This window comes from Pseudocercospora fijiensis (genome assembly GCF_000340215.1).
Source record: "Pseudocercospora fijiensis CIRAD86 unplaced genomic scaffold MYCFIscaffold_3, whole genome shotgun sequence".
In the NCBI taxonomy this organism is placed as follows: domain Eukaryota; kingdom Fungi; phylum Ascomycota; class Dothideomycetes; order Mycosphaerellales; family Mycosphaerellaceae; genus Pseudocercospora; species Pseudocercospora fijiensis.
In genome coordinates, this window is record NW_006921534.1 from 513,769 (window position 1) to 539,594 (window position 25,826).

The 25,826-nt window shown below is 46.8% G+C and overlaps 7 protein-coding genes across 7 annotated transcripts; 3 read left to right on the plus strand and 4 right to left on the minus strand.

The window, feature by feature from the left end:
- Nucleotides 1–4,925: 4,925 nt before the first annotated feature.
- On the minus strand, nucleotides 4,926–7,051 carry MYCFIDRAFT_96495 (uncharacterized protein; the record flags this gene model as incomplete). Its single annotated transcript, XM_007926251.1, has 2 exons — nucleotides 4,926–5,657; nucleotides 5,717–7,051. Coding segments are annotated over 2 exons (2,067 nt in total), but the record flags the coding sequence as incomplete, so codon positions are not given.
- Nucleotides 7,052–7,454: 403 nt separating this feature from the next.
- Nucleotides 7,455–8,504, minus strand: MYCFIDRAFT_60610 (uncharacterized protein). Its single transcript, XM_007926129.1, has 2 exons — nucleotides 8,378–8,504; nucleotides 7,455–8,295 (listed from the first exon to the last, which is right to left on the minus strand). Exons 1-2 carry the CDS (start codon nucleotides 8,397–8,399, stop codon nucleotides 7,628–7,630), a joined length of 690 nt encoding a protein of 229 aa, XP_007924320.1. The 5' UTR covers nucleotides 8,400–8,504; the 3' UTR covers nucleotides 7,455–7,627.
- A 986-nt stretch (nucleotides 8,505–9,490) lies between these two features.
- Nucleotides 9,491–11,388, minus strand: MYCFIDRAFT_202783 (uncharacterized protein; the record flags this gene model as incomplete). The annotated part of the gene is made up of 5 exons (XM_007926252.1): nucleotides 10,699–11,388; nucleotides 10,481–10,542; nucleotides 10,388–10,425; nucleotides 10,134–10,333; nucleotides 9,491–10,082 (listed from the first exon to the last, which is right to left on the minus strand). Exons 1-5 carry the CDS (start codon nucleotides 10,725–10,727, stop codon nucleotides 9,491–9,493), a joined length of 921 nt encoding a protein of 306 aa, XP_007924443.1. The 5' UTR covers nucleotides 10,728–11,388.
- Nucleotides 11,389–12,119: 731 nt separating this feature from the next.
- MYCFIDRAFT_53776 (uncharacterized protein) lies at nucleotides 12,120–14,666 on the plus strand. The gene is made up of 3 exons (XM_007926105.1): nucleotides 12,120–12,736; nucleotides 12,985–14,195; nucleotides 14,256–14,666. The coding sequence occupies exons 1-3, from the start codon at nucleotides 12,547–12,549 to the stop codon at nucleotides 14,445–14,447; spliced, it is 1,593 nt and encodes a 530-aa protein (XP_007924296.1). The 5' UTR covers nucleotides 12,120–12,546; the 3' UTR covers nucleotides 14,448–14,666.
- A 2,452-nt stretch (nucleotides 14,667–17,118) lies between these two features.
- On the plus strand, nucleotides 17,119–18,843 carry MYCFIDRAFT_44372 (uncharacterized protein; the record flags this gene model as incomplete). Its single annotated transcript, XM_007926066.1, has 1 exon — nucleotides 17,119–18,843. The coding sequence occupies one exon, from the start codon at nucleotides 17,119–17,121 to the stop codon at nucleotides 18,841–18,843; it is 1,725 nt and encodes a 574-aa protein (XP_007924257.1).
- A 90-nt stretch (nucleotides 18,844–18,933) lies between these two features.
- Nucleotides 18,934–19,687, minus strand: MYCFIDRAFT_172883 (uncharacterized protein; the record flags this gene model as incomplete). The annotated part of the gene is made up of 9 exons (XM_007926253.1): nucleotides 18,934–18,994; nucleotides 19,052–19,095; nucleotides 19,157–19,201; nucleotides 19,230–19,269; nucleotides 19,302–19,327; nucleotides 19,357–19,394; nucleotides 19,418–19,464; nucleotides 19,492–19,523; nucleotides 19,550–19,687. 9 exons carry the CDS (start codon nucleotides 19,685–19,687, stop codon nucleotides 18,934–18,936), a joined length of 471 nt encoding a protein of 156 aa, XP_007924444.1.
- A 28-nt stretch (nucleotides 19,688–19,715) lies between these two features.
- On the plus strand, nucleotides 19,716–25,822 carry MYCFIDRAFT_172884 (uncharacterized protein; the record flags this gene model as incomplete). Its single annotated transcript, XM_007926254.1, has 4 exons — nucleotides 19,716–19,940; nucleotides 19,973–20,076; nucleotides 20,106–20,321; nucleotides 25,807–25,822. The coding sequence occupies 4 exons, from the start codon at nucleotides 19,716–19,718 to the stop codon at nucleotides 25,820–25,822; spliced, it is 561 nt and encodes a 186-aa protein (XP_007924445.1).
- Between the last annotated feature and the right edge of the window lie 4 nt (nucleotides 25,823–25,826).

Sequence of the window (25,826 nt, forward strand, 5' to 3'; positions counted from 1 at the left end):
TTGTTCTATTCCTACTCCTATAGGTATCTAGCAATTGATTCTACTAGGCTTTGTTTCTCTCTCTTTAGCTTATCTTCCTTTAGCCTTATATTTAGTCCCTAAAGCTCTTTCTCTAGTATTTCTCTTGTTAAGACTCTATATTACTCTAGGTCTTTAACTTTCTAGGGAGTTATTTATAGTCTATCTCGCCTCCTAGTCCTAATATACTAGGCTTTTATCTTGTCTAGTGCCTTTTAGATAGTCTATTAGGCTAGATATTCTATTGTCTTTGCTATATATTAGTATCTTAGTCCCTTAAAGTATTGTTTAACTAGTAGGATCCCGGATTCTATTTCTACTACCCTTATTAGTATAGTTTTATATACTCCTAGGATTTTCTTTAGGCTTTAGGTTTAGGACCTACTAACTAGTTGCTTAATCCTCTTTAGTGTTTTCTCTTAGGCTGTCTATATCTATACTCTATATAGCATTGCTAGCTTAATAATTGCTTTGTATATAACTTTAGCTTTCTCGAATATAGCCCCCTATATAGAGGCTATAAGCCTATTAATGGATTGCATATTAGTATCTGCCCTCTGCTTTGCCTTCTTTACTTATAGTCCCTAATTCAGTTTTAGATCTAGCTAGATCCCTAGTACCCTAAGCTCTGCTAATAGTTGGGTTTCAAAGCCTTAGATAGTGATTAATTGCTTTATATTATAGGTTGATTTAGCCTTACTAAAGTAGATAAGCTAGTATTTTTCTAGGGCGAATTTTGCTCTATACCTCCTTACCTATTTTTTATACTCCTAGTGCTTCTCTTCTAGGATCTTACAGTTAGTTTCTATTGTCTTAGACTAGGCTAGGATGTTTGTATTATCTATAAACCCTAATACTAATGTGTTTTTTGATTCTAGGAGTAGGAGTAGGTCTGCTATAAAGATAAGGAAGAGGATTAGGGAGAGTATTAATCCTTAGGGGATTCCCTTTTTAGTTAGCATTAGGTCTAATTTGAATTTGCCTAGAATAAGCTATATTAATCTTTCCTATAGGAAGGACTAGATAAATTAGACTATCTAGTTTGGTATAGCTTTCTATTTGAGTATATATAGGAGCCTTTTATAGGAGATATTATTAAAGGCTCCTAAGATGTTAAGGGAGAGGAGGGTTGCTACCTAGTTTTAACTATAGTGCTAGATATACTTGATCTGTTCTATAATTAGTTCTATAGCTATTAGTATTAACCTCTTCTTTCTTCCTCCTATCTAGCCTTTAGGAAGGATATTCCTTTTCTCGGTAAAGGTTATTAGCCTTTTAGCGACAATTTTTTCTAGCACCTTGCTTATTGTATTAAGTAGGGCTATTAGTCTATAGGCCTTAAGCTGTATATAGTCTTCCTTCTAGGGCTTCCTTAGTACTACTGTTAGGGACTTCCTAAATAGTCTTAGGTAGTATCTTAGTGCTAGGCTTTATAAAAAGATATTAGCTAGTGCTAGGGCTAGCCCCTTCCTATATGCTTTTAGAAGTTTATTGTAGATCTTGTCTTCTCCTAGTACTTTGTTACCTGGAATTTTCTTTAGGATCCTTTTAATAGTTTTAGGTTTAACCTAGGTATCTCTTAGTATACCTAGCAGTTGAGTCTCTTATTCTTTCTCCTTTATATCTAATAGGTCTGCTTGTACTTTTCTATAGAAGAAGTGTTAGCCTAGGGCTCTTGCTTTCCCTTCTATTATAGTCTACATTTGTCCTTATTAGTCTATAATGTCCGGGAATTGTAGTAGCATATCCTTATCCTGTTTAGGTCTCCTTACCTATTTAGCTATCCTCTATATCTCCTCTAGTTTCTTTGTAATTATTCCTATTATAGATCTCTATTCTTGTATCTTGTCTTTCTTAATCTAGATCTTCTTTTCCTAGTAGGCTTTATTGTAGTTGTCCTATACTTCCTAGGTATAGGTTTATATCTACTACCTCCTAGCCTTCCTTACTACTTTAACCTTCCTTATATACTTACTAGTCTAGTATAGCTGCTAGTATAGTAAATGTTTCTTTACTAGGGTATGCTTTCTAGCTACCTGTTTTAGGATTCCTATTAGTTCTTCTACTGCCTTATTAATATCCTCTAGCCTTAGTAGGTGCTTTATTAAGAGTTCCTCTAGTTTTAGGTCCCTTTCTAGTTCCTCCCTAATCCTGCCCTATTAGGTATCTTTCTAGTTAAGCTTCTCCTCTAGTTCCCTTTCCTAATTAGCTTAGACATTTAGCTCAATCTGCACCGGGAAGTAGTCTAATGATTCTTCTAGTTCCTAGTTGATCCTATATCTTATAATCCTGTTCCTAATCTAAGGTAATACAAAGCATAGGTCTAGTATACTGCTACTTCCTCTTGCCTCCTAAGTAATTAGTCCCTTTAGGGTAATAATCTCTATTCCTTCCCTCTCTAATATGTCAATTAGTCTTCCTACTAGGAAGTAGTAAGCTAGGGTAAAGTCTAAGCCCTAGAGGGGGTAGTAGAGGTTGAAATCCCTAAGTAGGATTTGGTAGGTATTCCCCTAGATAACTCTAGGTAGTCTTTCTAGGGTTTTTAGTTAGGTACTGCTTCTTAAGTCTAGTAGTAGGTTGTATATATAGTAGACTTAGAGTGTACCTTAGGATGTCTCTACTTAAACTAATATTAGGTCCCTATCCTCCTATAGTATAGCCTACTAGGTTTCTGTATCTATCTCCTTACTAATATAGATGCATATCCTTAGGGCTCCCTAGTTGTAGATAATTAGGTAGTATCTTAGGTCTTTAACTATTGCTAGTCTCTTTATATATAGGTTGAGCTAGGGCTCTTAGATTGCAATAATGTAATGTTCTTTTAGGTTTAGTGCTTAAAGGAAGCTCCTCTATACCTTATCTTTGCTCTTGTTAATATTGTACTATATAATGTTTAGTAATGTTGCAATGTTTATTAGATTTTATCTATATTATTTCCCTATAAGTTTTCCTTTAGTCTTCCCTTACTTTAGACTAATATTTAACTAAGCTTTATCTGCCCTGCTTCCTTTCCTATAATATTAAGGTATCTTAGTCTCCCTAGTTGCTAGTAACTCTCTTATACTAGTAAGGCCCTAAATATAAACCTATTATCTTGCCTAGACCTCTTTTATAGCACTTAGCTAGGTTGCTTCTATACCTAGCTGCCCTAGCTTATTATATATCTTTTTAGTGTATTGATTCTAGCTTCCTTTACCTTCCTAGCTGCCTATATTCTTACTAGGCATTCCTTCGCCTAAGAGGGGTGTCTTTTAGTATAGTATATATATCTTGCTTCTCCCTTATATACTTTGTATTCTTTGACCTAGTAATCCCCTATATAATAGGAGCAGGTATTGGTTGTCTTTATGCACTTAGCTGCTAAGTGTCTATAGTATTAACATTTAAAGCACTATATTATCCTATAGTTGCTTCTATATATCTCTGTTTCTAATCTTTTAAAGTCCTAGAACAACCCCTAGTCTAGCACTATATTGGCTTGCTCTACACTCCCTACCTAGATAATTAGGGAGGACTGCTTCTTAGTCTCTTCGATTTTCCTTTTAATCTATGCTACTTTTGTAATCTTTAGGCCTAGGTATATAGCTTAGTTTTGTCTCTATAGGCTCTTAATATCCTGTTCTTCCTTAAAGCTTCTTATTATACTATAGGCTATAATTATAAATTGCTATTAGGAGACCTTTACTGTTTTCCCTATCTTAGTTATCTATTCTTTTTGTGTTTCTAGCTTCTTTTTATCCTGCTCTTATACTATAAACAGCTTAATTACCCCTTTACCTTCGTTCTTAGCCCTAATTACCTCTTTAACTGTAATTCTTTCTATAATCTCTTTCCCTATAAGTCCTTAGATTTCCTTTTGCTCCTATAGGTCCGTAATATAGACTCTAACTACTGTCCTCGGGGGTTTTAGCGCCTCCTAACTAGCTACTACTACCTAGGTACGGTAGTTTAGGCTTATCTCCTATTGTTTCTTCGTAATCTTTGCTACGACTATATTAGCTACCTTTGTAATTACGTAGCTCGCCTAGTTGTAGATTGCTTTTAGTCCTCTAAGGAGTTCTAAGATTATTATCCTATATGCCCTCTTAGGGGTTCTTCTATCTTCCGCCTTTAGTACCTCCTCTGCCCTAGTATATAGTGCTTTCTATTCGTCCTCCCTTCCTTCTTAACTATCTTCCCTTCGTCTCTAATTGTTCGCTGCTATTTTTCTTACTTTAATAAGGCTCTACTATACTATATAAACTAGGTATAGAATACAATCTAATATAAAAGCCTTTCTTACCTCTATCTATTTATAACCTCCTAGTAAGCCTTAAGGTTAAAAGCTAGGTATTCTAGTACTCTCTCGTCTATTCTACTACTACGCTAGTATACTAAGAGCCTCGAAGCGACTATATAAGCTTATAGCGAAGAAAAAGGAAGCTCTCGAAGCTACTACTACTACTACTAAGAGATAGCGACGTAAAGAGCTAACTCTAGTATTAAGTAATAGTCTAAATATAGACGCCGACAAGTTACTAGATCTAACGACTTCTTAGCGCTAAGACTCTATAGAAGTAGATATCGATAAAGACTACGGCTTAGAAGAAAATAAAGACGACGAAAACGAGCGAGAGGTCTCTAAATATACTATATAGTAGAGCGTAATACTAAAAATACTATTTGCTTGCGTCTCTGTTAACTAGATACGTAAGCTAGTAAAAGAGATATATATATATATATATATAAGGGGCATATCTTACCCTATAGAATAAGGAGGACGCCGGTATAGACTGTCACACTATAGCACAAAGACATCCAGTCTTTGCTTACGTCTTCTTGCCCTTCCCCTTCTTCCTCCTACTAGCACCACTAGCACCCCCACCACTCCCCCCTTGTTGTCCCTCCGGCGCATAAGCATATCCATCCTCCACCTCCTCCCCCTGCTCCTGAAGTTCTCTAACCTTCTCCCGACTACTAATAAACATCGTCAAATCATGATTCAAATCCTGTAACTCCTTCTTCTCCTCCTTACACCTCTCCAACTCCCCCCGAACTTCTACCAAACCCTCTTCCGCAACCTTAAGCCTCTTCATCAACCCATCATTCATCGCCTTCTCACTCTGAAACTTCGACGTAATTTCTCGAGCCATTTGTTCGAATTTTGATTTCGAGGTTTCGGATTTGGAGAGTGCCTTTTCGAGGCGGGAGAGTTGGTCGCGGGATTCTGTTGCCGTTGTGAGGGATTCGGAGAGTTGGGATTGGAGGTTTGAGGCTGTTGTGGCGGCTTCTTCGGCTTTTTGGGTTGCTTTGGTGGCTTTGTCGACGGCTCGTTCGATTTGTTCTTCGAAATATTTGCGTTGGCCTTCGAGTTGGGAGGTGAGGAGATAGGTGTATTCGGCGGCCATGTTTTCCATCTTCTCGCGGGGGACTACATCGCCAGCTTCGGCGCGATAGGCTTCGTTTTCGTGGCGCTGGCGAAGCGGCATGTCGACGTATCCGGCGTGAGAGCTTTCTTCGCGTGGTGCGGGCGTCGGCGGCGGTTTGCTTTGGATCAGTCTGTGGACATAGCCATCACCAGCATAGTCCCACACATGTTGCGTTGAGATGTCCATGGCGTAGCAGTGGCTTGTCTCCTCGTAGTGAGCGAAAGCATGAGCCTGTGACGCCTTGTCAGTACCGATATCTCCACTCCTCCATGACTGTACTTTTGACATACCTCATCATAACGCCCGCAGCCAATGTTGCCACATATTAGACATATCCAGAGATTGTTGGTTCCAGCACATGAAGCACACATTGGCTCGCGTTCTTCCTCTTGGTCAGACCCAGGTCTAGGATATGGGAAGGTATAAGATGGCGCATGAGTATAGCGACACACCGGACAGCCGCTTCCACGCCACTTCTCAAGACAAGCGCAATGGAATACATGCTGGCAGAGGATCGTGAGTAGTCCGGTCGTCTCATCCATTCGCTCCAGGCAAACAGGGCATGTTGGCAGTTCCAGCAGATTTGGTGGTGGCGGCGCCATTGGTTTGCTGAGCATCCCCTTAGATACGGCATTCGCTGTGAACGGATCATGATGATTCTGCTGAAATGTAGGCAAACTCTCTTCGTCTGGGGTAATGAACTCGACACTTTTGATGAAGACCACATGGCAGTTCTCAGGCTCTGCGGCGCTGAACAAGCGTCCATTGTATGCTTTTTGCCAGTCTCGAGCCTTCTTAGGTGAGCGGAACTTCATGAGCACCATATATTTGTTGGCTCGACCTGTTCTGATCAGCCGGAAATGCGACACATCCTCTCGAGCTTGATCGCCAACAAAGCCGAGCAGATCTGAAGGCATCATCCAGCTCGGAAGGGCCAGAATGCAGAGTGTACTGCACTCATCAATGCTGAAATTGTCTGCCGATTCGCTGACCTGCGCTCGCGCCGAGCTCTGTTGTAATAGTTGTGATCCATCTTGAGCATATGACTCTTCTGAATCGCGATAGAGATGGACCACACCCCAGCCAACTTCGGTCGTCTTTGGTTCGCTCGGCAAATACAGCGCCTTCGTGTGTCCATTCAACTTGTTGCTCTTTTCCATATCTATGCTTTCGATCGCAATGCTGTCGTATCTCCAGTCTTCTGCTGCCGCAGCGTTTGTATGCTTGGTGGTGGGCACGATCCTTGAAGGGACCGAGGAAGCCTTCGTGCTCTTCAGATTGGAGTTGCGCTCGGGCAGCAATAGCGCATCGCCGTGCGAGTCTTTGCGATCGTTCTCGGGCGATAAATGATGCGGCGAGTCTGAGCGGTCCGATCTGAGAGCAGTGTCGCTGCCGCCAGCGGATGAAGGCCTTCTCTTGCTGAAGCTATAGCTACTCCACTTGCTGATACGATGTGCCGGTAAATGCGCTTTGAATATGTCCGTCCCGTTCGAAGGTAGGAAAGGTGAGGAATTGGTAAAGCTGCGCTCTTTCTCCTTCGAGTGAGGTGTTTTGCGCCTCTTAGATGCGCTTGCTGCTGGCGTTTGGTAGAGCTCGAGCTTCAAATGGAAGAAGTACGAAGACATTAGAAGAACGGATGCCGACGACCTACAGTAGCAGCGCAAGTCATATTGGTGTTGTTAGGCTGCACAGTCAGAGTGTTGTCTTTGTGACGAGGAAAAGTAGAGAGGTTCGGTCACTCCCGGCAGCAGGCGCTGGCAGTGTCGCTGAGCAAACAGTCACGGGGAGTCTTGTCACTACCCAATCAATCAGTTCATGATACGTGCGGGCGTGGTTTGTTTGTATTCTGAAAATTCGTGAAGGTGAAGATGCAGTACAAGTTCTGGGAGGCGCCGTGGAAGGCGGCTAGATCCTCGGTCGCCACCGATCTCGGCGCTCGAGTACAAACATGGATCACTTCTGCTATTCAATCAAAAATCACTCAGAACGGGGACGAGGACGAGGAACGGAATTGAAAATGGGAGAAAATTATCACAGCGTCCAAGCCGCACACGGCTGCTGTATTCGTGCTCATTTTCAATAGTGGTAGCGTCTTCTGCTGCAGGCACCGCACGCCGGCGGCCAGCCTCGCCTCAGTTCATGTCGCTCGTAATGTCATGTCGCTCAAAAGTCAGAAAGTCTCGCATCCGCATCACCTCCGCCTAATTTCCACCACGCAGACGAAGCACCAAGTGGAGCGTGCTCTCCTTCTGGATGTTGTAGTCGCTCAACGTCCGACCGTCCTCAAGCTGCTTACCGGCGAAGATGAGTCGCTGCTGGTCCGGTGGGATACCCTCCTTGTCTTGAATCTTCGACTTGACGTTGTCGATGGTATCTGATGATTCGACTTCAAGTGTGATAGTCTTGCCGGTGAGTGTCTTGACGAAAATCTGCATACCACCACGGAGACGAAGGACAAGGTGAAGTGTGGATTCCTTCTGAATGTTGTAGTCGGATAGAGTGCGACCATCCTCGAGCTGCTTTCCAGCGAAGATCAAGCGCTGCTGGTCTGGTGGGATACCCTCCTTGTCCTGAATCTTCGACTTGACATTGTCGATGGTGTCGGAAGACTCGACCTCAAGGGTGATGGTCTTGCCGGTGAGAGTCTTGACAAAGATCTGCATACCACCACGCAGACGGAGGACGAGATGGAGGGTGGACTCCTTCTGAATGTTGTAATCAGACAGGGTGCGGCCGTCCTCAAGTTGCTTGCCGGCGAAAATGAGACGCTGCTGATCCGGAGGAATGCCCTCCTTGTCCTGGATCTTGCTCTTCACATTGTCGATAGTGTCGGAGGACTCAACCTCGAGGGTGATGGTCTTGCCGGTCACTGTAAAAGAAGTCAGTATTGAGTCACGGATGGTATGGCGGCCTTTCAACCAAGTGGCAGGTGAGCGCGGGGTAGGACTTACAAGTCTTGACGAAGATCTGCATGATTGCGGCTGCTGTGTGTGTTGTTCTGATGAGTGTTTGTGATGAGAATGTGTTGTGTGGATGGAGTGTTTGCGCGTGTGGTGGTGGTTTGGTCGCGAGAGTGGGTTGTAAGAAGTTGGGTTGGTTGGAGGCAGGCGACGTTTATGAAGGGTGGCGGCACTGCCTCATGACGACGGAAACTTGGGGAAGGCGCGACGACGCACAGACCAGCACCTGCCTGGCCTGGCTGCCGAGTTCTAGCCACACCTTGTGACTCTGACAAACCACGTTTCCTTCACTTTCCAGCCCAACACACTTCACAGGCATCTGGATCTCACTCAGGTGCCGCCCGCCCGCGACATGCATCGCCCACACAGCAAACATTCTCACCTTGCTGAACAACGCAAACCGAAGACGATACTGTGATGGAGCGGCACGCGGCGTTCGCTCCGGAAGCAGCTGGCTCGCAGCTTATCGGCCGGCATGCAGCACGCTTCATGCGGAGGTATAGTCGGCAACAGCAGGAGCTCACACGGACACGGGACTCTCGCGGCTGTTCCTCGCAGTTCTCTCCAATTCGACAGCTGTATGCGATATAGCAGGGAATTTTTCAACCAACATGGCCAGACCTGAGTTTAGAAGTGTTCCTGGTTGCCATGGAATGATGTCATGGTTTATCGGCGTCATTCGAGCATGGGAGAGAATATATCAGTTCCTGCAACGGCGGTGAACAGTTCGCGCGATATAGCTTGACCTGCTCAAGGTGGTGAAGATCGGCAAACTGCTCCTGCTCCTGCTCCCGATATCATTTCAAGGCAGCATACAGTCACGAGGTGGGCTGTTCCTTTTCACGGACTGTGTGTGGTATCTGAACATAAATTTCTGAATTTCCTTGCTATTTAATAATAGTCGGCTCTGCTTCACGCGGATATTTATGAGACTCTGTTTTCAGATTCTGCCGAAATGGTATGCACGATCCGTCTTGGCGGGTGTCGGTGTCGTGTGGTGACATTTGATGCTGTGCCGTCTCATCGCCGAGCCATCAGCTCTATGAATGATCTCGTCGCTTCATAACAATCCAATTTGAATCCGAATTCCAGATCCGATCACCTCTACCATGGTTTCCGCCCAAAGACCACCGGCATTGGAAAGTAGGCATGAATCTTCTTATTCCGGAAGTCAGCCGCAATTTTCGCCACGAAAACATCCACTTCGGATTTCTGCCATCCCAAAGCTCGAGTGAGAAGTGCCATACAGAAAGCCTCGAGCCCGTCAATGATGTTGACTTGGTTCCAGCGACCAAGATCCTTCATGAAAGGATCTTTGGGCCAGGAGTTTGACGGCCACATGAACATCCTCGTCTGAATGTCGACGAAGCCTGCTTGTCTCATCCACTCCTCGAAATGGGGATACACATCAGACCCCAGAGGACGACCGATTTTGCGTCCAGCTTCGCAGAGCAGTTCTCCCCATCGGTACATTTCTGTGCCGATGTGAGTTCCGTCTGCGGATTTGACGGGAAGTCCGTAGTCTTGTAGTTCCAGCCAGCCTCCAGGTTCAAGGTTCTCGAATGATTGTCTTATGAACGCCGGCCAGTCGGCGAAACAGCCAGACAGGAGTCGGGCGTGGATGAAGTCGAACTTCTCCTGGTACAGCCACACATCTTCAGCATCGTCGACAACGAACTTGACGTTAGGAGGCACCCTGGGTGTGTCAGTAAGCATATTCCAAGGGGTAGTGCTCGTTGATACTTACATCGTAGGCTGATTAGGACTCAAGTCTATGCCGGTCACCTCGCACTCGGGAAATTCGTCGGCAAAGTCAATGGCCCAAATGCCAGTGCCTGTGCCGACATCTAGACATCGCTTCGGATCGCTGAGAGGCGCAAAGAACAATTTGTTGGCGTAAGTGATCCTCAGCAAATGGTGCTGCAAGTCAAGACGGTCCGCTTCACGCTGCTCGGATAGTTAGGGAATTTCAAGAGTGTTCGATGAAGATTGCCCGCTTACCTCGTCGTTCGGGAAGATGTATTTGCCGTCCTTGTAAGCTGGAAATATGTCAGATCGCGCTTACTTCAATGCTGTCATCAAGGAAAAGTATACCATGATAGGTGCGGCCGTGTTCCTTTCGATAGTTGAAGATTGATTCACTTAGACTCGTTGTTCTACTAGAGCTGTACAGTGTTAGCCAAACGTGTTCTGGACAGAAGTTTCGAAAGACCTTACGCATCGGATCCAAGTGCAGAGTCACTATCAAGTTCCTACAAAGTACAGTGTCAGGCACGAGAGCTCTAGACAAGACGGCGATCAGCACAACGTACGTCAGGCTCCAATTGCTGCTCCTCGGCATTCTGGCCGTCAAGATTCACAGGCTGCGGCGCTGCGTGGCTCATCGGTACGTGATCATGGCTGGGTGGTAATGAGGGTGCCGTCAAAGGACTCTCACGCGCAGATGCAGGCGCGACAGCGGTATTGGTGGCGGTGGCGGTCTCGGAAGAATGATTGTGAGAGGGCCATGTACTGCTCTGCTCGTGGAGATGGTCCGATGGAGGTGCGGAGTCTGGTGCAGTGATGCTTGTCAAATAGTCGCGATGGTCCTGCAGACGCGATGCCAACGCGCGTTCGATTTCGAGAAGCTCGTCTGGAGGGGCGGGTGGTGTTGTGCTGTTGTTTGCGGCGTCATTGGCATTCTTCGCGCCAAGCATGGTGAAGGTTCACCAGCCTTCGATGGACCGAGGACTAGTTCTACGCCAACTCTTTTCTCTCAGGCACAGTATCAGCCCGATATCAAGTTTCAAGCCTCCTCACACGTGGTGCGGCTGTGTGGTGGTGGATGTTGGGAGAATTGCAAGACGTGCTCAAACTGTGCGACCTTGGCTGCTGCTCTGGTGTGGTAGCCACTACTGCGCGTTCCCAACTTCCAACTTCCACCGGAGACCTGCGATTTCAGCCGGGCGACGGCGACGGCGACGGCGGCGACGACGACGACGATGGCCACGACACAGACACAGCAATGGATCGCTTGGGATTCTGGCACGGCACAGCAAAGACACTCCTTCGCCGCAGAGGTATCGCTCTACACTGTACCGCTTGCGACACCCGTTCTTCTAATCTACCTGCTCTCTATGCATCATGGGTGGCTCTGAAACCTTCAAGCACAGAACTAACTTCTCGGCCCACTCTCCCCGCCCTCCCTCGTCGGAGCCTCCCAGCTCTAAAAGCTGGACCTCATCGCGTCAAGCTCGCATTGCACGACTTCATCCAGTAGTGCGCGATGCAACACTACCAGCATGCCACCGCCATGCACCATTCTGTTATCTGCCGGGGGGGTGGGGGGGCCTGCTCATTAGAATACGGAGTAGCGCCAGCGGCGAAAGTCATCACCACGCGAGCGTGCAAGGGCCTGCCGCCTGCGAACAGTGCGAAGGAAGCAGAGAACGCTCGGAGCTTCAGCGTGCAAGGGCCTGCGAAGGAAGCCGTCATTCCCGCCCGCCGTTTGAGAATCGGCGGCCGCCCGCCGCTCGCAGCTGTGCCTGCCGTTCCTCAATCGAGAGACGGTGCTGCCTCCACGCTGCAATGTTCGGCACGGGCGGCGGTGGTGGTGCAGTGTTCGCAGAGGAGAAGCCCTCGCGTGCGCAGTCACCGCAGTAACTTTGTGCCTACAGCACAGCGCACTGAGTGCGGTACCGGTGCGCGCATCAGCCGTGAGTCGCGCCTGGATCTTTGATTCATCAGCGTTGCAAGCGCCGTGGCGATTTGGCACTTGACGTGCACAAGGGTAGCTCTGTTGAGCCTCCAAACTGTCATTCACTTGTCCCTCATTCGCCATTGCCCCTACTTAGGCAATGCCTGCGCCTTTTCCATGCTGATCGAGCACGTCGACCGGCTGCGACGATATTCCCAATCGAGATTCATTACCACATCAGGCAGCAAGCCGTATGCTGCCACTACACCACATTTGATCGAACGCCGTATCGCTACAATCTCGCTTCAGCAGCAGCATATGAGGCAACACAAGGCGACTAACTAGCAAACTTCTCAGTCCCGACGACTCGGTCCCTGACAAGCAGGTCTTATACACCCGTGCTGCACGCCGCCCGAACTGCTGGAGAATCCTGTACTTCCTAAAGGACCACGCAACGCCCTTGACGCCCAACACTCCCGGCAGCATGGTTGCTGCGGCTTTCTTGCCTCTATTTGCAATTGTGCTGCTTCTCATTGCTCGCAAGATCCGGCAATTTTATGCTCTCAACCACTTTGCCGGCCACTGGTCGTCCGGCTGGTCGAGATTGTGGCTTCTCAGGACGCAAAGCAGCGGGCGAATGAACAAGATATTTACCGAGCTCAACAACAAGTATGGTGAGTCGACGAGCTTCCTTCGTGATCATGAAACTTCCTATCTGGGTACAGCGAAGCTCTCAGGGTCGCACAAGATCCGATTGATCGATCGCGTTACACAAAAGTCTTTCTCGTAATACCAACATTTGCTATGATTTGGCCTCCAACCCATGCTGCCATGAGCTTCATGCTTGACGTGCATCGCTTCCCAAAGCCACAGTCTATGCAAATGCCCCTACTCTTGGGATGGCAGCTCACACCCTAGGCAGGTTCAACGGCTCGCATTGGACCTGGCATGCTGATAACGACCGACCCCGAACTGATGCGGCGTATGAATGCCGTAAGATCCACATTCACGAGAGGCCCATGGTATGCAGCTCTCAAGCTACATCCCGAACGTGAGAACATCACCTCGTACATCGATGAGCGCAAGCATGCGGACATCCGGAGTCGCATGGCCCCTGGCTACTCCGGCCGAGAGAACCATCATCTTGAGGAAGAGGTCGACGATAGATTGATGAAAATGCACACTCTAATCAACGACAAGTACCTGACCCGTCCAGACGAGGGTGTCTACAAGACATTAGATCTCAGTCGAGTAACTTCCTTCTTCACACTGGATGTGATCTCGCAAATAGCATTTGGTCAAGCATTCGGCTTTCTGGACCACGACGACGATCCTTTCGGTTATCTCAAGAACCTGTCAGAATTTCTTCCCGCAATTCTCGTCTTCGGCACCTACACAGAGCTGACCAACATCCTACAACTACCACTCCTCAAAGCCGCCCTTCCCAAGAACACGGACAAGCGCGGTCTCGGGCGCGTGATGGGCTTTGCCGCCGAACGGGTGCGTGAACGTTTTGGCAGCAAGCCTGTTGTGCGACGCGATATGCTCGGAGCCTTCATCAACAAGGGTCTCACGCAGGATGAACTGGAATCTGAAACCCTCACCCAAATCACCGCCGGCTCAGACTCAACCGCAAGCTCTCTCCGCGTGACCCTACATTTCATCTCAACCTCACCTCCAATTCTCCATCGCCTACTATCCGAAGCCAAAGCTGGAATCTCCGCAGGCAAAATCTCTAGACCCATCATCAAAGACTCCGAAGCAAGAAAATGGCCCTACCTCCAAGCCTGCATCAAAGAAGGGCTTCGCATGTACCCACCCGTCACCGGCTTACTGGCGAAACGCGTCCCCGATGACGGTACCGTAATCGAGGTCGACGGTGTCGAAAAATTCGCTCCGGGTGGAACGCAAATCGGTTGGAATAGTTGGGGCATGATGCGACACCAAACCATTTTCGGACCTGATGTTGAAATTTTTCGACCTGAACGCTGGCTTCCTCGTGATGAAAGCGAGCTTGAAAAACAGCGGATTCAGACTATGACTGAGACTGTCAGTTTATGTTTTGGGTATGGCAGGTTTGGATGTCTTGGGAGAGGGGTTGCGACGATGGAGTTGAATAAGGCTATTATTGAGGTATGTTAACTTACTTATGGGCCTCCAGCGGAAAGATTTGCCAGCTGATATATATGACAGACGCTCCTGCGCTTTAATCTCCAACCTTGCAGTCTCGCGAAACCTTTTGATGAATCGGTCGTGGGGTTTTATGTTCATGAGAATATGAATTTTGTGGCTACGGAGCGGAAAGATTTGGGTGAGGGGGGAGGTGAGGTGGTGTTTGAAGGGGAGGTTGATGCGGGGGCTATTGCTGGGGCTTATGAGGAATGATATTACCTGATCTTGTTGGGAAGTCTTGGGGAAGGCAATCGAATGGGCGGGCGGTGCTCAGGTATGGAATGTGCCAGGTGAGCCAGCACTTCTGTGGAAGTTGAGGATTTGGGGATGTCTGGAATCATCTACCTTGTGATATGCGACTCTCGCTGATTCATCTATCTAATCTATGCAAGAATTCGGTCATACTATAATCAATCCTTCGCACCGCAAACCACCCGGCTCGACCATCTCCCGCTGCAAAATCACAGTCTATAGTAGCACGGATCTCATCGCAAGCTGTTGTTCCACATGTTTCCGTCGTTCCTGGTTCTCCTCTATACCGATCCACCTCATCCTGCTCCAAGTACCCCCACCTTGACATGATCCGTACCGTATCCTCCTCCAAGCTTCTACAAATTTCGCGAAAAAAAACTTGTCGAAAATTTTTCCTTTCTCTCCTTGTCTTTAGTTTTTATCGAAAAAGTTCAAACCATCACGTACATGTATGTATATATCCAGCCAGTGTCAGGTCTATCGGAATCAATTGAAGCATTTGAAGTTATCGAGACTGGGCAGAGGAACTTGCTACAAATGGGCTACCGATTGCATCGTTCCGATCTTTGCGATGAGAGAGAATCTTCCCAGAACATGTCCGTGCTGGACTGTCGGCTTTCATTTGATTATTCGCGAGGAAGTTAGGCCTAGAAATTTTCTGCTCGTTCATCAAGATCTTGGGCACGTTGGACAAGCCATTCTGCTGTGAGCTGATCTTGCGGCGTTCCGGTAAGGCCGGAAATTTGCTCGAGCTGGCTCGGCATATGGAGCGCCTGATACTCGAGCCATTGTGTCTAGGTGATGGTGTCGATGTAGTGGTATCCGCTACATGAGTCGCAAGGGAAGAGGCCTGTTGCTTGTGGTTCGGATTCTGGAATCTTCTGTGCTGTCGCCATAGATATAAGCACTTTGTTTGATGGATTTTCAAGTACTGTATGAATTCCTCTTCGAATGGGACAGATGAACTTCGACATCGTTGACATGCTCAGCTTCGAGAGGTCACATGTCGTTCTCCTCGCCGGTGACTGCCAGGATGATGCATCTCCATCATCAGAATTGATTGGCTAGATCCTCGAATCTTGAGAGGCAAACAGCTCTCTGTGAGACTCCGTCTATGGCCCAGAAGCATCGGGGTACCGATAACTGGTTTTTGGTGTTTCTCGTTTGGTGCCTTTCAAGAGACTAACGCTCGTGAGAACATTCAGAGTACATCACTTGCATACACTTCGAATTGCTACGGGGAACATGTGCCTGGAATGTGGTGGCTCGGTGGGGTGGTTCAGAGGGAAGAGATGATGCGATGCGATGCGATGTGAGGAAGGAGGTCCGGATTAAAGTATCGCCGAACGCCGAGCTCTGCTTCCGTTCTCACTTACCTTTGGCTTCTTCCATCTCCATAACAATTAAATAAAACGTCCACCGCATGATCTTACCTGTCCTCGATTTGCCGGCGGGAGCTGTTCGCTCCCAGAATTGCGACACAGATGCCTGATCGCTCGCAGGCAGGCGAAGCTCGGTCGTCCACGCATCAAAAGGGCGAGCAGCAATAGCGAGGCAGACAGCATGAAAGACGAAAGAAAGGGTGCGGACGGGCGAAGGCTGGCCAATATTTGGTGAGAAGGCAGCCACGAACAAAGAGCATCAAACTGCCCAGGCCGTGGCGCGTGCGAAGCGAACTTGTGCACCATACCATCTCGAGCGATACGACACCGACATCTTTTGTCATCACTGACTGATGCTATGCTGCTCACGCATTCAGCCGGGTCGAGGTTGGGAAAAGAGCGGAAGGGGTTGCTGCTACGGAGCAGCTGCGTACGTTACAATCTCATCCCAGAATATTCTTATCGCCATGTCGGTGCCGGCGTTGCTTGCACCAACGCACGTTTCTGGGAGATGACCTAAAGAAGACAGTCAAAGCGCTCTTCTCGTTGTCTTACTCGAAAATTTCATGCCTACGGGTTCAGTATCTCAATGAAGAACTTGGTGTCTGCGAAGGAAGAAGCGCTCTGCGATGCATGGATCGAAATATTCCGCATCCTCGCAAGCTCTTTGCTGTTCGCCTCAACTTCTTCGATGAAAGCAAGCTTGCACGCACATGTTTCACGCTCTTTCAACGCCATCTTCTCCTTCTTGATCTTATGATTGTTCACAGTGCTCGCCAAAGTTGCTATGCTCAAGTGCAATCTATAGCTCTGCACGCTGGCGGTGCCCGTCTCGTCTCGGGCTTGCTCGTATGGTGACGACGTGTTGACTCGCTTAATATGGTCTCGACCGCTGCAGGTTCAAATTGTTTTTGTGGCTTGCGAACCGAGTTTTGCCGGACCTGGCTCCGAGTGAGTAAGGAGTGACAAAGGAGCCCCTGTCCACTGGCTGCAGGCAATTCGCCGCGAGCTTACCGCTTAAGGACGCGGCTCTGCGGCGGTGGTGACGTCCAAGTGCGAGCTCGCCACCACTGCACTGCTCATGGTGATGGCACATTGACGTGTGAACCTCCTCAATAAGCAGTAAGCGTTATGCTCTGCGTGTGAAACAGTAAGCGTTATGCTTGACGTACTCGAGCTCGTCGGCACCTATATCCTCCACACCTTCTGCCCTTCCTTCCAACACACTCTCACGCAATCCCGAAAACAAGATGGCACCATCAACACAAGCATCCGCCGACGCCGCCCTCCCTGGCGACATTCACCGCGACTACAGCGACGACAAGACTGCTTCATCTGAAGATACCCTTTATTGCACCAGCAATGGCGTTCCAATGCCACACCCATATGAGGCTCAGCGAGTAGGAGAGAACGGTCCCCTCCTTCTGCAAGACTTCCACTTGATCGACCTGCTCTCTCACTTCGACCGCGAGCGCATTCCAGAGCGTGTTGTGCACGCCAAGGGTGGAGGGGCTCATGGATACTACGTCACCACGAATCCAATGGACGACCTGTGCCAGGCCGATATCTTCAAGGCCGGCAAGAAGTGTCCTATTACTGTCCGATTTTCCACTGTTGGAGGCGAGTCTGGATCTCACGACTGTGCTCGCGATCCACGAGGATTCTCCGTAAAGTTCAGGACTGAGGAGGGTAACTGGGATATGGTGGCAAACAACACGCCGGTATTCTTCTTGCGTGATCCTGCCAAATTCCCTCACTTCATCCACACCCAGAAGCGTGACCCATCATCGCATCTGACCCATGCCGACGACTCGACCATGTTCTGGGACTATTTCAGCCAGAACCCAGAATCCGTGCACCAGGTCCTCATCCTCATGGGTGATCGTGGCATTCCAGATGGGTGGCGCAAGATGCATGGCTACTCTGGACACACCTTCAAGTTGGTCAACAAGAACGGCGATTGGGTCTATGGACAAATGCACATGAAGAGCAAGCAGGGCACTGGCTTCATCACCCAAGCAGACTCTGCCAATTACTCGCCCGACTATGCTCAGAAAGATCTCTACAATGCTATCGAGCGTGGCGACTACCCAGGCTGGGACGTCATGTGGCAGATCATGACTGCCAAGGAAGCCGAAGATCTCTGGGAGACCGAGAAGATCAACGTCTTCGATCTTACACATGTCTGGCCCCAGAAGAAGTTCCCCCTCCGAAAGGTGGGAGAGTTCTACCTGAACGAGAACGTCAAGAACTATTTCGCAGAGATTGAGCAGATCGCTTTCAACCCAAGCCATCTGCCACCAGGCATTGAGCCATCTGCCGACCCAGTCCTGCAGTCTAGACTGTTCTCATACCCAGACACTCACCGTCACCGTGTTGGTGTCAACTACCAGCAGTTACCAGTCAACCAGCCACGCGTGCCATACCGCATTGCGAACTTCCAGCGAGATGGCACCATGTCTTTCTACAACCAAGGCTCACGCCCAGCATACCTCAGCTCCATCTCGCCCGTCAACTTCCGAGAGCGAAGCGTTGACCTTGACAAGACACATGGTCACTTCCAGGGTAACGCTATTACTTTCCTCTCCGAGATCCGTCCCGAGGACTTCAACGCTCCTCGCGCACTATGGGAGAAGGTCTTCGACGATGGTGCCAAGGCACGCTTCATCGAGAATGTATCCGGACACATGCAAAATTGCCACAAAGAAGAGATCATCAAGCGACAAATTTCCATCTTCCGTGAGGTTTCTGACGACCTTGCCAGCCGCCTCGAGAAGGCCACAGGCGTGAAGGGTTACGATGGCATTTCCGGCTTGCAGTTCAACGGCACCCACAACGGAATGGCAAAGGACGCCAAGCTCCGCGTTGCGAATGGAATGTCTGCGAATGGTGTTAGCCCGTCTGTGGGTAATAATGGTGCTCCAACTCACGGAACACACCGCGAGATTAATGGCATTCAGGCAAAGGTTCATTGAATCGAGAACTGATGTAAGCATGAAGCATGACGACTTGATGAAAAGCTGGGCCTGAAATAAAAGCCATTGTAAATATAGCAAATGCATATTTCAATCTCTCAGGTCATGCTGATACTGTACCTTGCGATACTCGATGCTCAGCTCCCTCACCCTCACCGGCATTTTCCAGCACTTCGTATTACTTCCTATACGTATCGGCTTTGTCTACAGATGTGACACCGACACAACCACGCTCTGACCGGAATTCCACTGCTCTTTTCATCAAGCATCTCGGCTAAGCATCTCGGCTAAGCAAATTGGTATAGACGGTCACGCATCGCCGAGCTTCACCGTTGCAAAACCCAGCAGAATGTGGCGCCTGCAGCCAACAAGACTATCGCCCGCACTGCAAACGCCTTTCGAGGTCTAGGTCGCGTGCTTGTTTTCCTCCCATGCGACGTTGTGAGGATGAACATCACAAGTATCCAGCGCCTTCCACCGATGGCTGGACTTGCAGTTGAGAATTCTTATCACTGGACCATGCCTTGAGGAGGACAGGATCATGAAACAGACTTCGGAAACATCATTTACCTACCGCCCGGCCTCAGCTTTTCTTCGTGGAAGAAGCTGGAGTGAAAGGCGCTCAACGTAGCAAGCAATCACGAGCACATGTTGCAAGAGTCAATAGACAGCGGCAGAAACTTAAGAATCAGGGTGCAACGGGGACAGGAAGCTCATGTAATCCATCATCCGCCACATCACCTCCTGCAACTGCGACCTCGTCTCGGAAGAAGTCGAATGCTCCTCGAAATGGCAAGGACGATGCGAACAGCGCGGAGGGAGGATCCGATATTTCCATGACCATTGCTCGACGAAATCATTCTTCTACGTTTATGCCAAAGACAATAGCACCAGTCTTCGGGGGAGTCAGCATCAATGCTTTCAATCAGCATCAGTCCACCGACGCAGCAGATATGGCTACGTACTGCTTCATCATGCAAGGCGACATCATGGATTCCTGGCTCGAACTACGCTACAAGCCAATATGGTGGGCGGCATTCTTCCAGCATCCTCTGGTCTATCATTCTCTAAGCTTTTCCTGTGGTGTGCTCCAAGACGTGATGAGCGGGAGACCCATTCAGGAGTCTAGAATGTTTCATCATCTTCGAACGATTCAGTTGGTCAATATTCTACGCAACTTGACACGCTGGACACAGTCGACATCGAGCCAATTCTACTGGCGATGCTAACGCTGTGAAGAGTGAACATCGACACCACCACAGTTCGCAAGGAGGTGCCACTTTTATTCTCGCCACATACGCGAGGACAGAAGTGGGTTCTTACAGCAGGGAACTTGGGAAGAGACGGGTCGCATGCTGTCGCTTTGCAGCACCTGGTGCAGCGAAATGGAGGATTATCAAATTTCAAGACCTTGGACGGAGCTCCATACACACTATCCGAGGCTTCCGCTTAAGTACTGCCGCCTCCTCTACGAGGAGGTGGAAAGCTACCTTATAATCTCGACATTTTCAACAAGTTACATTATAATATTATTACAACACTAACAACACTATTATATCGCGTTCCTAATCAATTTAGTGTATACTTATTATATTTCTAACAATGCTACGAGTCCGTAATACTATATCTACGCGTATACGCCGCCCTATTACGAAACTAACGCCCTACGCGCACGAAGAGAACAGAATTCAGGCTGTTCTTAACAAGATCTTATCCTTCTACTACGAATACGACGATTATATACCTAATATTAAGCAATAGTCTACCGACGAGTATATAGACTATTAGAAGCTTCGCTTCCGATATCTTAGCGCTATAGGTCGTCGTAGCGGCCGTAGTACGCTTACTAAACGACAACCTCCGAATTTAAAGATAAAGCCTGCTTAGTAAACAGCCCTCCTCGAATACTATTATAGGCGCGAGCTTATAGGTCTAGATATACCTATACGTATACTATATATTATTACTAATAATATACTTCTTCGTAATACGCTAGATCTACTTAATCTACCTACGGTAGATAGGCGCTAGTCTAAGAGGTTTATAAAGGAATATAGGCTTTACTAGGTGCTATAGAAGCCTATTAAGATAGCACGCAAGGAGGTATATAAACCTAACCGGATAAGACGATAGTATATACGGTTACAAGCGACAATGCTATATTATAACATTACTAATCTACGGCATATCTAGAACTTCGATAAGACAAGCTTCTATATTAGAATTAGAGGCAAGGAATATATAGTTACTATAGACCTAAAGCGTCGTTCTTAGTTAGCCTCTAAGACTAATAGAAAGCATATAACTTTAGTTGAATTAGTTAATGCTATAGGCAATTATATACTACTAATGCTTATCGCTACTAGTAAGGTACTACAAGAACGGTATTTTACTAAGCTGTCTAGTTCTATACTAGTTAATGTAATAGAGAGCGGCTATATAAACGACAACTCGGCCTATTACTATATCTAGCACTTCTATAAGTACTCGAAACGTTATATAGTTAATAAGGACTAGTAGCGCATACTAATATGCGACAATTATAGCTCTTACGACTTCTAGGAGTTCCTAGAATTTGTATAGTCTTATAAGATAGTAGTCTTCGGTCTACTAGCTTATATATTATACTTCCTTTAACTACTAGATATAGTACTATTCTAGCCCTTTAAACACTACTATAGGTAGGCTATTGAAGGACGGAAACTAACACTACTACTACTACTTGTAGCAATAGTACAGGCTACCGAGGGTAACATAACCTATAGCAATATAGGCAGCTATGTTTAGCAAGATAGGATAACGAGACTATCGCTTAGGCTAATAACTAGAGCCCTGCAATATAGGCATTATAGAAGTGTAATATAAACAATGTGCTGTACGAGGTTAATAATCTGTCTACTCTATAGAAGGAGGCCTCTTATATAGGCTTAAAACTAGCCTATAGGTGTAGGGCCGGTTACTAGCTAATATCCCTCCCTTTCTTCGTATCTAACTAGACACGCTTTACATTGCGCGCTTAAAACAAACATGTATGCATCCTTAGCGTTCTTAGCTAAGGCTATTTTTAGAACTCCGCAATAATACCCCCGGGGTAGCATTAATCCTAGATACTATAATTATATAAAAACAACTTCCTAAGCAACACTATACAGACCTACTATTGCTTTAACGCGCCGTAATCCTTACTAGCAATAACCTTATCTACTAGTCGGCTCTCGAAATCTCCTCCGTATACGTTGAAGCTATTAGTACCGAAGTACTATCCCTCGTAGAAAGCTTAATTAACGAGGAGGTTAGTAGCCTTTTCCGTCGTAGCATTCTCCTAATTGTATAGATATTCCTTAAGTCCCTCGTTATTAAGCTAGAGGATCTGTTTAACTTCGTTCTAAATAACGTAACTTAACTAAGGAATCCTACTAACTAGGGCGTCGGAGATGCAACTAAGGCCTTCGACTAAGATAGTAGTAGGGAAGGGGAACGGTACGAAGGTATTCGAACCTAGAAGGGCGGTTAGATTGCGGTGCGCCTTAGCAACCTTAGCGACGGTTAAGTTGTCGTAACCCTCAATCTTAGTGCCGTCGATAACGCGAGAATAGCCTAGGTTAATTAATATGCGGTTGCTCTTAGTCTTTAGATTACTATATAGTAGGTATAGTATCTAAATAGAGACTTCGCATTCCTTTAGAGGGTTAAGGATCTACTCTGCCTTACGCCCCTTACTATTAGGCTAACTATCGAATATATAGTCGAGGTCGTCGCCGGTAAGGTACTTGTTAGTAAGCTTGCCGATCTTGCTTAGCGGGACTAGGCTACGAGCCTTAAGCTTCTTAACCTAGTTCGCAAAGACCTCGGGCTAATGTATGCCTTCGACAATAGTAGAGTAGCTAGTCTCATCCTTAGACATAAGACAGACCTTAATACGTAGGTAACTAGCACCCTCGCTAGCTGCGAGCTTAACTATATCTTATCCGAGACGAGTAGACTCCTTAGAAGGACAGTTCTCGTAAGTACCGCCAACCTTAAAGAACTTAGTAGGCTTAGGGACGGAGATAAGCTCGTATACGTAATTAGGTCGAAGGGCGACAGCTAGGAGCTATAAGGCAGGGTACTAGCGGACGATTTAGTTGCTTACACTATAAGTTTAAAGGGCATTGCGGCCTTCCTGCTTAGACTTAGGCATGTTACGTATATACTAAAGGTATATCTTAAACTCTTCCTATATTAGGTCGATAAGGAAAGGAAGATATGCTCTACGAGGCTCTTATAACTAACTAAAGACTTAAGGGAAGACGGCATTACTAGTCTAGCGAAAGCGATCGAAGGAGGTGCCTTAGCTAAGAATGCCGGTAACGAACTTGCTCTAGCGATCCGTTAGCGTAAGGGCGCGAGTAATAGTACTAGTAGGGTTAAACGCGTAGAGTCCTAGAGATATCGGGGCGGCAATAGGGCGTCTAGGAAACTAGTTAGTATAGGCCTAATTAGCCTTAAGGGCAGCGAAGGCGTCTTAATTAGGAACCTTACGACTAATCTTTAATAGGCGACCGACGAGGACAATCGCCTTAGTACTAGTATAGAGACTATAGACCTTAGCGGCCTTCTTAATATAGTTAGTATATATAGAGAACGGCTCTTCTCCTAGCTTACTAAGGTCGTCGAGCTGTTAATAGATAGATAGGGTAGCAGGAGCTTTGCCTATATCGGCTTTAGGAACTATATCGATCTTAGTAATAAGGTACGTAATAGAGTCGCCCTTATAAGAACTATAAATGTTCTTAGTTAATAGGATCGGCGAGAGCCCTCTATCTCTACGCTCGCTAAAGGAGCCTTCGGAGGAGACATCTTCTAGTAGTATATCTAGTATATTAACATCCGAGTTACTATAGTTAGTACTATAGTTAGTCCTAGAAGGGGCGCTATACTTCTTAGTAGCCTTGCGGAGGGCCTAGCGAGTATACAATGCCTTCTTACGCGCTGCTTCGGCCTTAGCGCGCTCGTCCTTAACTTCCTAAGGGACCTTATAGTTGCGGGTCGAGCGACGGTCTTAAGCCTACATCTCCGTAGCGAGCGCGAAACTAGTAGCCGTATCGGCCTCTATTTCTAGGCGAAGAGCCTTACGTTTAAGGATATTAACGATAGGAGCCTCTTAACCTTTAATAATAAAACCTATACTATTAATACGATAGCCCTTCTCTTTTAGTAGATCCTTAGTTATCTATATATTAAGATCGATCTAGACAATTGTATCGTAGTGCCGCTTCTAGTAGGATGTCGTAAAGTCGTTAAGCACAAAGGACAAGTTAAGTGACTACTTGCCTACCTTCTTACTAGCGGTAGATATACGATAGATTATAGTGCGGGAAAGGTGCTCGGCGCCTTAACGACGGACCTTATACTTATTAACGAACGAAGAGACCTACTTAGTACGCTCTTATCTACCGTAGGCGAAGTTAACAAGGCTCTTAGGAAGACTACTTAGTCCTCCCTAATATTCGAAGGCCTAGTCGAGGGTCTTAAAGCGCAAGCGAATCTAGGTACTAGCTGTCTCGAGGCTATAGACGATAGGAAAGGCTTGTTCGATATCTATATCGTTAAGGACCTCGCGCTTAAAGATACGCTTACCGATAGACTAACGTAAGTTGTTTATACCGTACGTAACTAAGATAGCAGCCTTCTTAATATTCCTATTAATAACGCGCAGTAGGGTACGAGCGTTCTAGATCTTCTCTTAAGGGTCTTTAAGGGCGGTAACGATCTAGAAGCAATACTCGAGACTAGTTATAGTAGCTAAGGCGCTATCGGAGGGGGCTTCGATCGGAACTAGTACGCCTAGGTTTAGGGCTCGTAGGTTGCTGCTACTGCTAGCACCTAGCGGATTTAGGGCGCCGGAAGACATCTTAGTCGACCGGAGCGGAAAGGAGTTAGTAACGAGCTTGCAAAAACGTTCGTAGCTTATTAATAATAATTAAAGGGTTTAGATAGAAGGAGGGGGAGGGGTAGGCGGTAGTAAGTTAGTTAGTATTCGAGTAGAAGAAAGAGCTTAGAAGGCTCGCCTTAAATAGGGTACGAAGGTAGCGTAGTCCGTATATTCCGGTAAAGCAAACGGATAACGATTATATATAGACCCTAAAAAGTAAAGCTATATACGAGACTCCTTTGTTAGTAGGGCGGCTAAAGTTTAACAATCGATCTAGCTAATTGCTAGTAGCGACTACGCGCCTTTATTAACCTCTAGCTTTCGTAGATTCCCGCGCACTCGAAATATAACTAGTTAGTTCGAGTACCTAGTAGCAATCTATAGTAGTAAGGCTAGCGGGACTAATAACACCCCCGGGGTAGCATTAGTTTTTCTCTAGAGATGCTCGGCAACTAGGAGCAAATCGCCTAGGCCTAGCGCAGCTTATATTAGCCTATAGCACTATCGTTGTAGATATAGCATTACCTTTTATAGTAGCAGGCATATAAACGTAGCCCGTGCGTTCTTCTTTCTTCTAGACACTAAGCTTAGCGGCCTAAGGTCCTTATTCTTAGAGGCTATAGGCCTAGGTTGCTACGTCTATCTAAGAGCTAGGAAGGGAGAGGGATCCTCCCTTTCTTAGTGTCCTACGTAACTAATGCTAATTAGGGTAGGAACAATCTCTAGCAGAGTACCTTGTTATCGTTGCTACTTAAGGATAGTTGCTAGAGTCTAGGAACCTAGAGGGAAGTAGTCCTAGAAGGGTAAAGGGTTAGGTTCGGCTATTTTCCTAATACTACCCCCGGGGTATTATTAGGAAAACACGCCTCGTATAGTTCTATCTAAGGAAACAAGAGCAAAGGAATAAAGTTACAGCAATATTAATCGAAAGCAAAGGCAAAGCAAAGGACAATAACAAGATAAACTAAAGCAACAAACGAGAGTATAAATATTAGTAGGAACGGATAGCAGGTAAGGACTAAAGGTATAGGGCGGCACTGTATTAACAGCGTAGAGAACGATTAACAAG

What these genes read in the sequence shown, in the direction of transcription:
- MYCFIDRAFT_60610 (XM_007926129.1), bottom strand. Translation starts at nt 8,399, where the DNA reads ATGCAGATCTTCGTCAAGACTT. An exon ending in GCAGATCTTCGTCAAGACTT is followed by an intron (nt 8,296 to 8,377) that starts GTAAGTCCTACC and finishes CTTCTTTTACAG; the next exon opens with TGACCGGCAAGACCATCACC.
- MYCFIDRAFT_53776 (XM_007926105.1), top strand. Translation starts at nt 12,547, where the DNA reads ATGGTTGCTGCGGCTTTCTTGCCTCTATTTGCAATTGTGCTGCTTCTC. An exon ending in CGAGCTCAACAACAAGTATG is followed by an intron (nt 12,737 to 12,984) that starts GTGAGTCGACGA and finishes CACCCTAGGCAG; the next exon opens with GTTCAACGGCTCGCATTGGA. An exon ending in TGAATAAGGCTATTATTGAG is followed by an intron (nt 14,196 to 14,255) that starts GTATGTTAACTT and finishes TATATATGACAG; the next exon opens with ACGCTCCTGCGCTTTAATCT.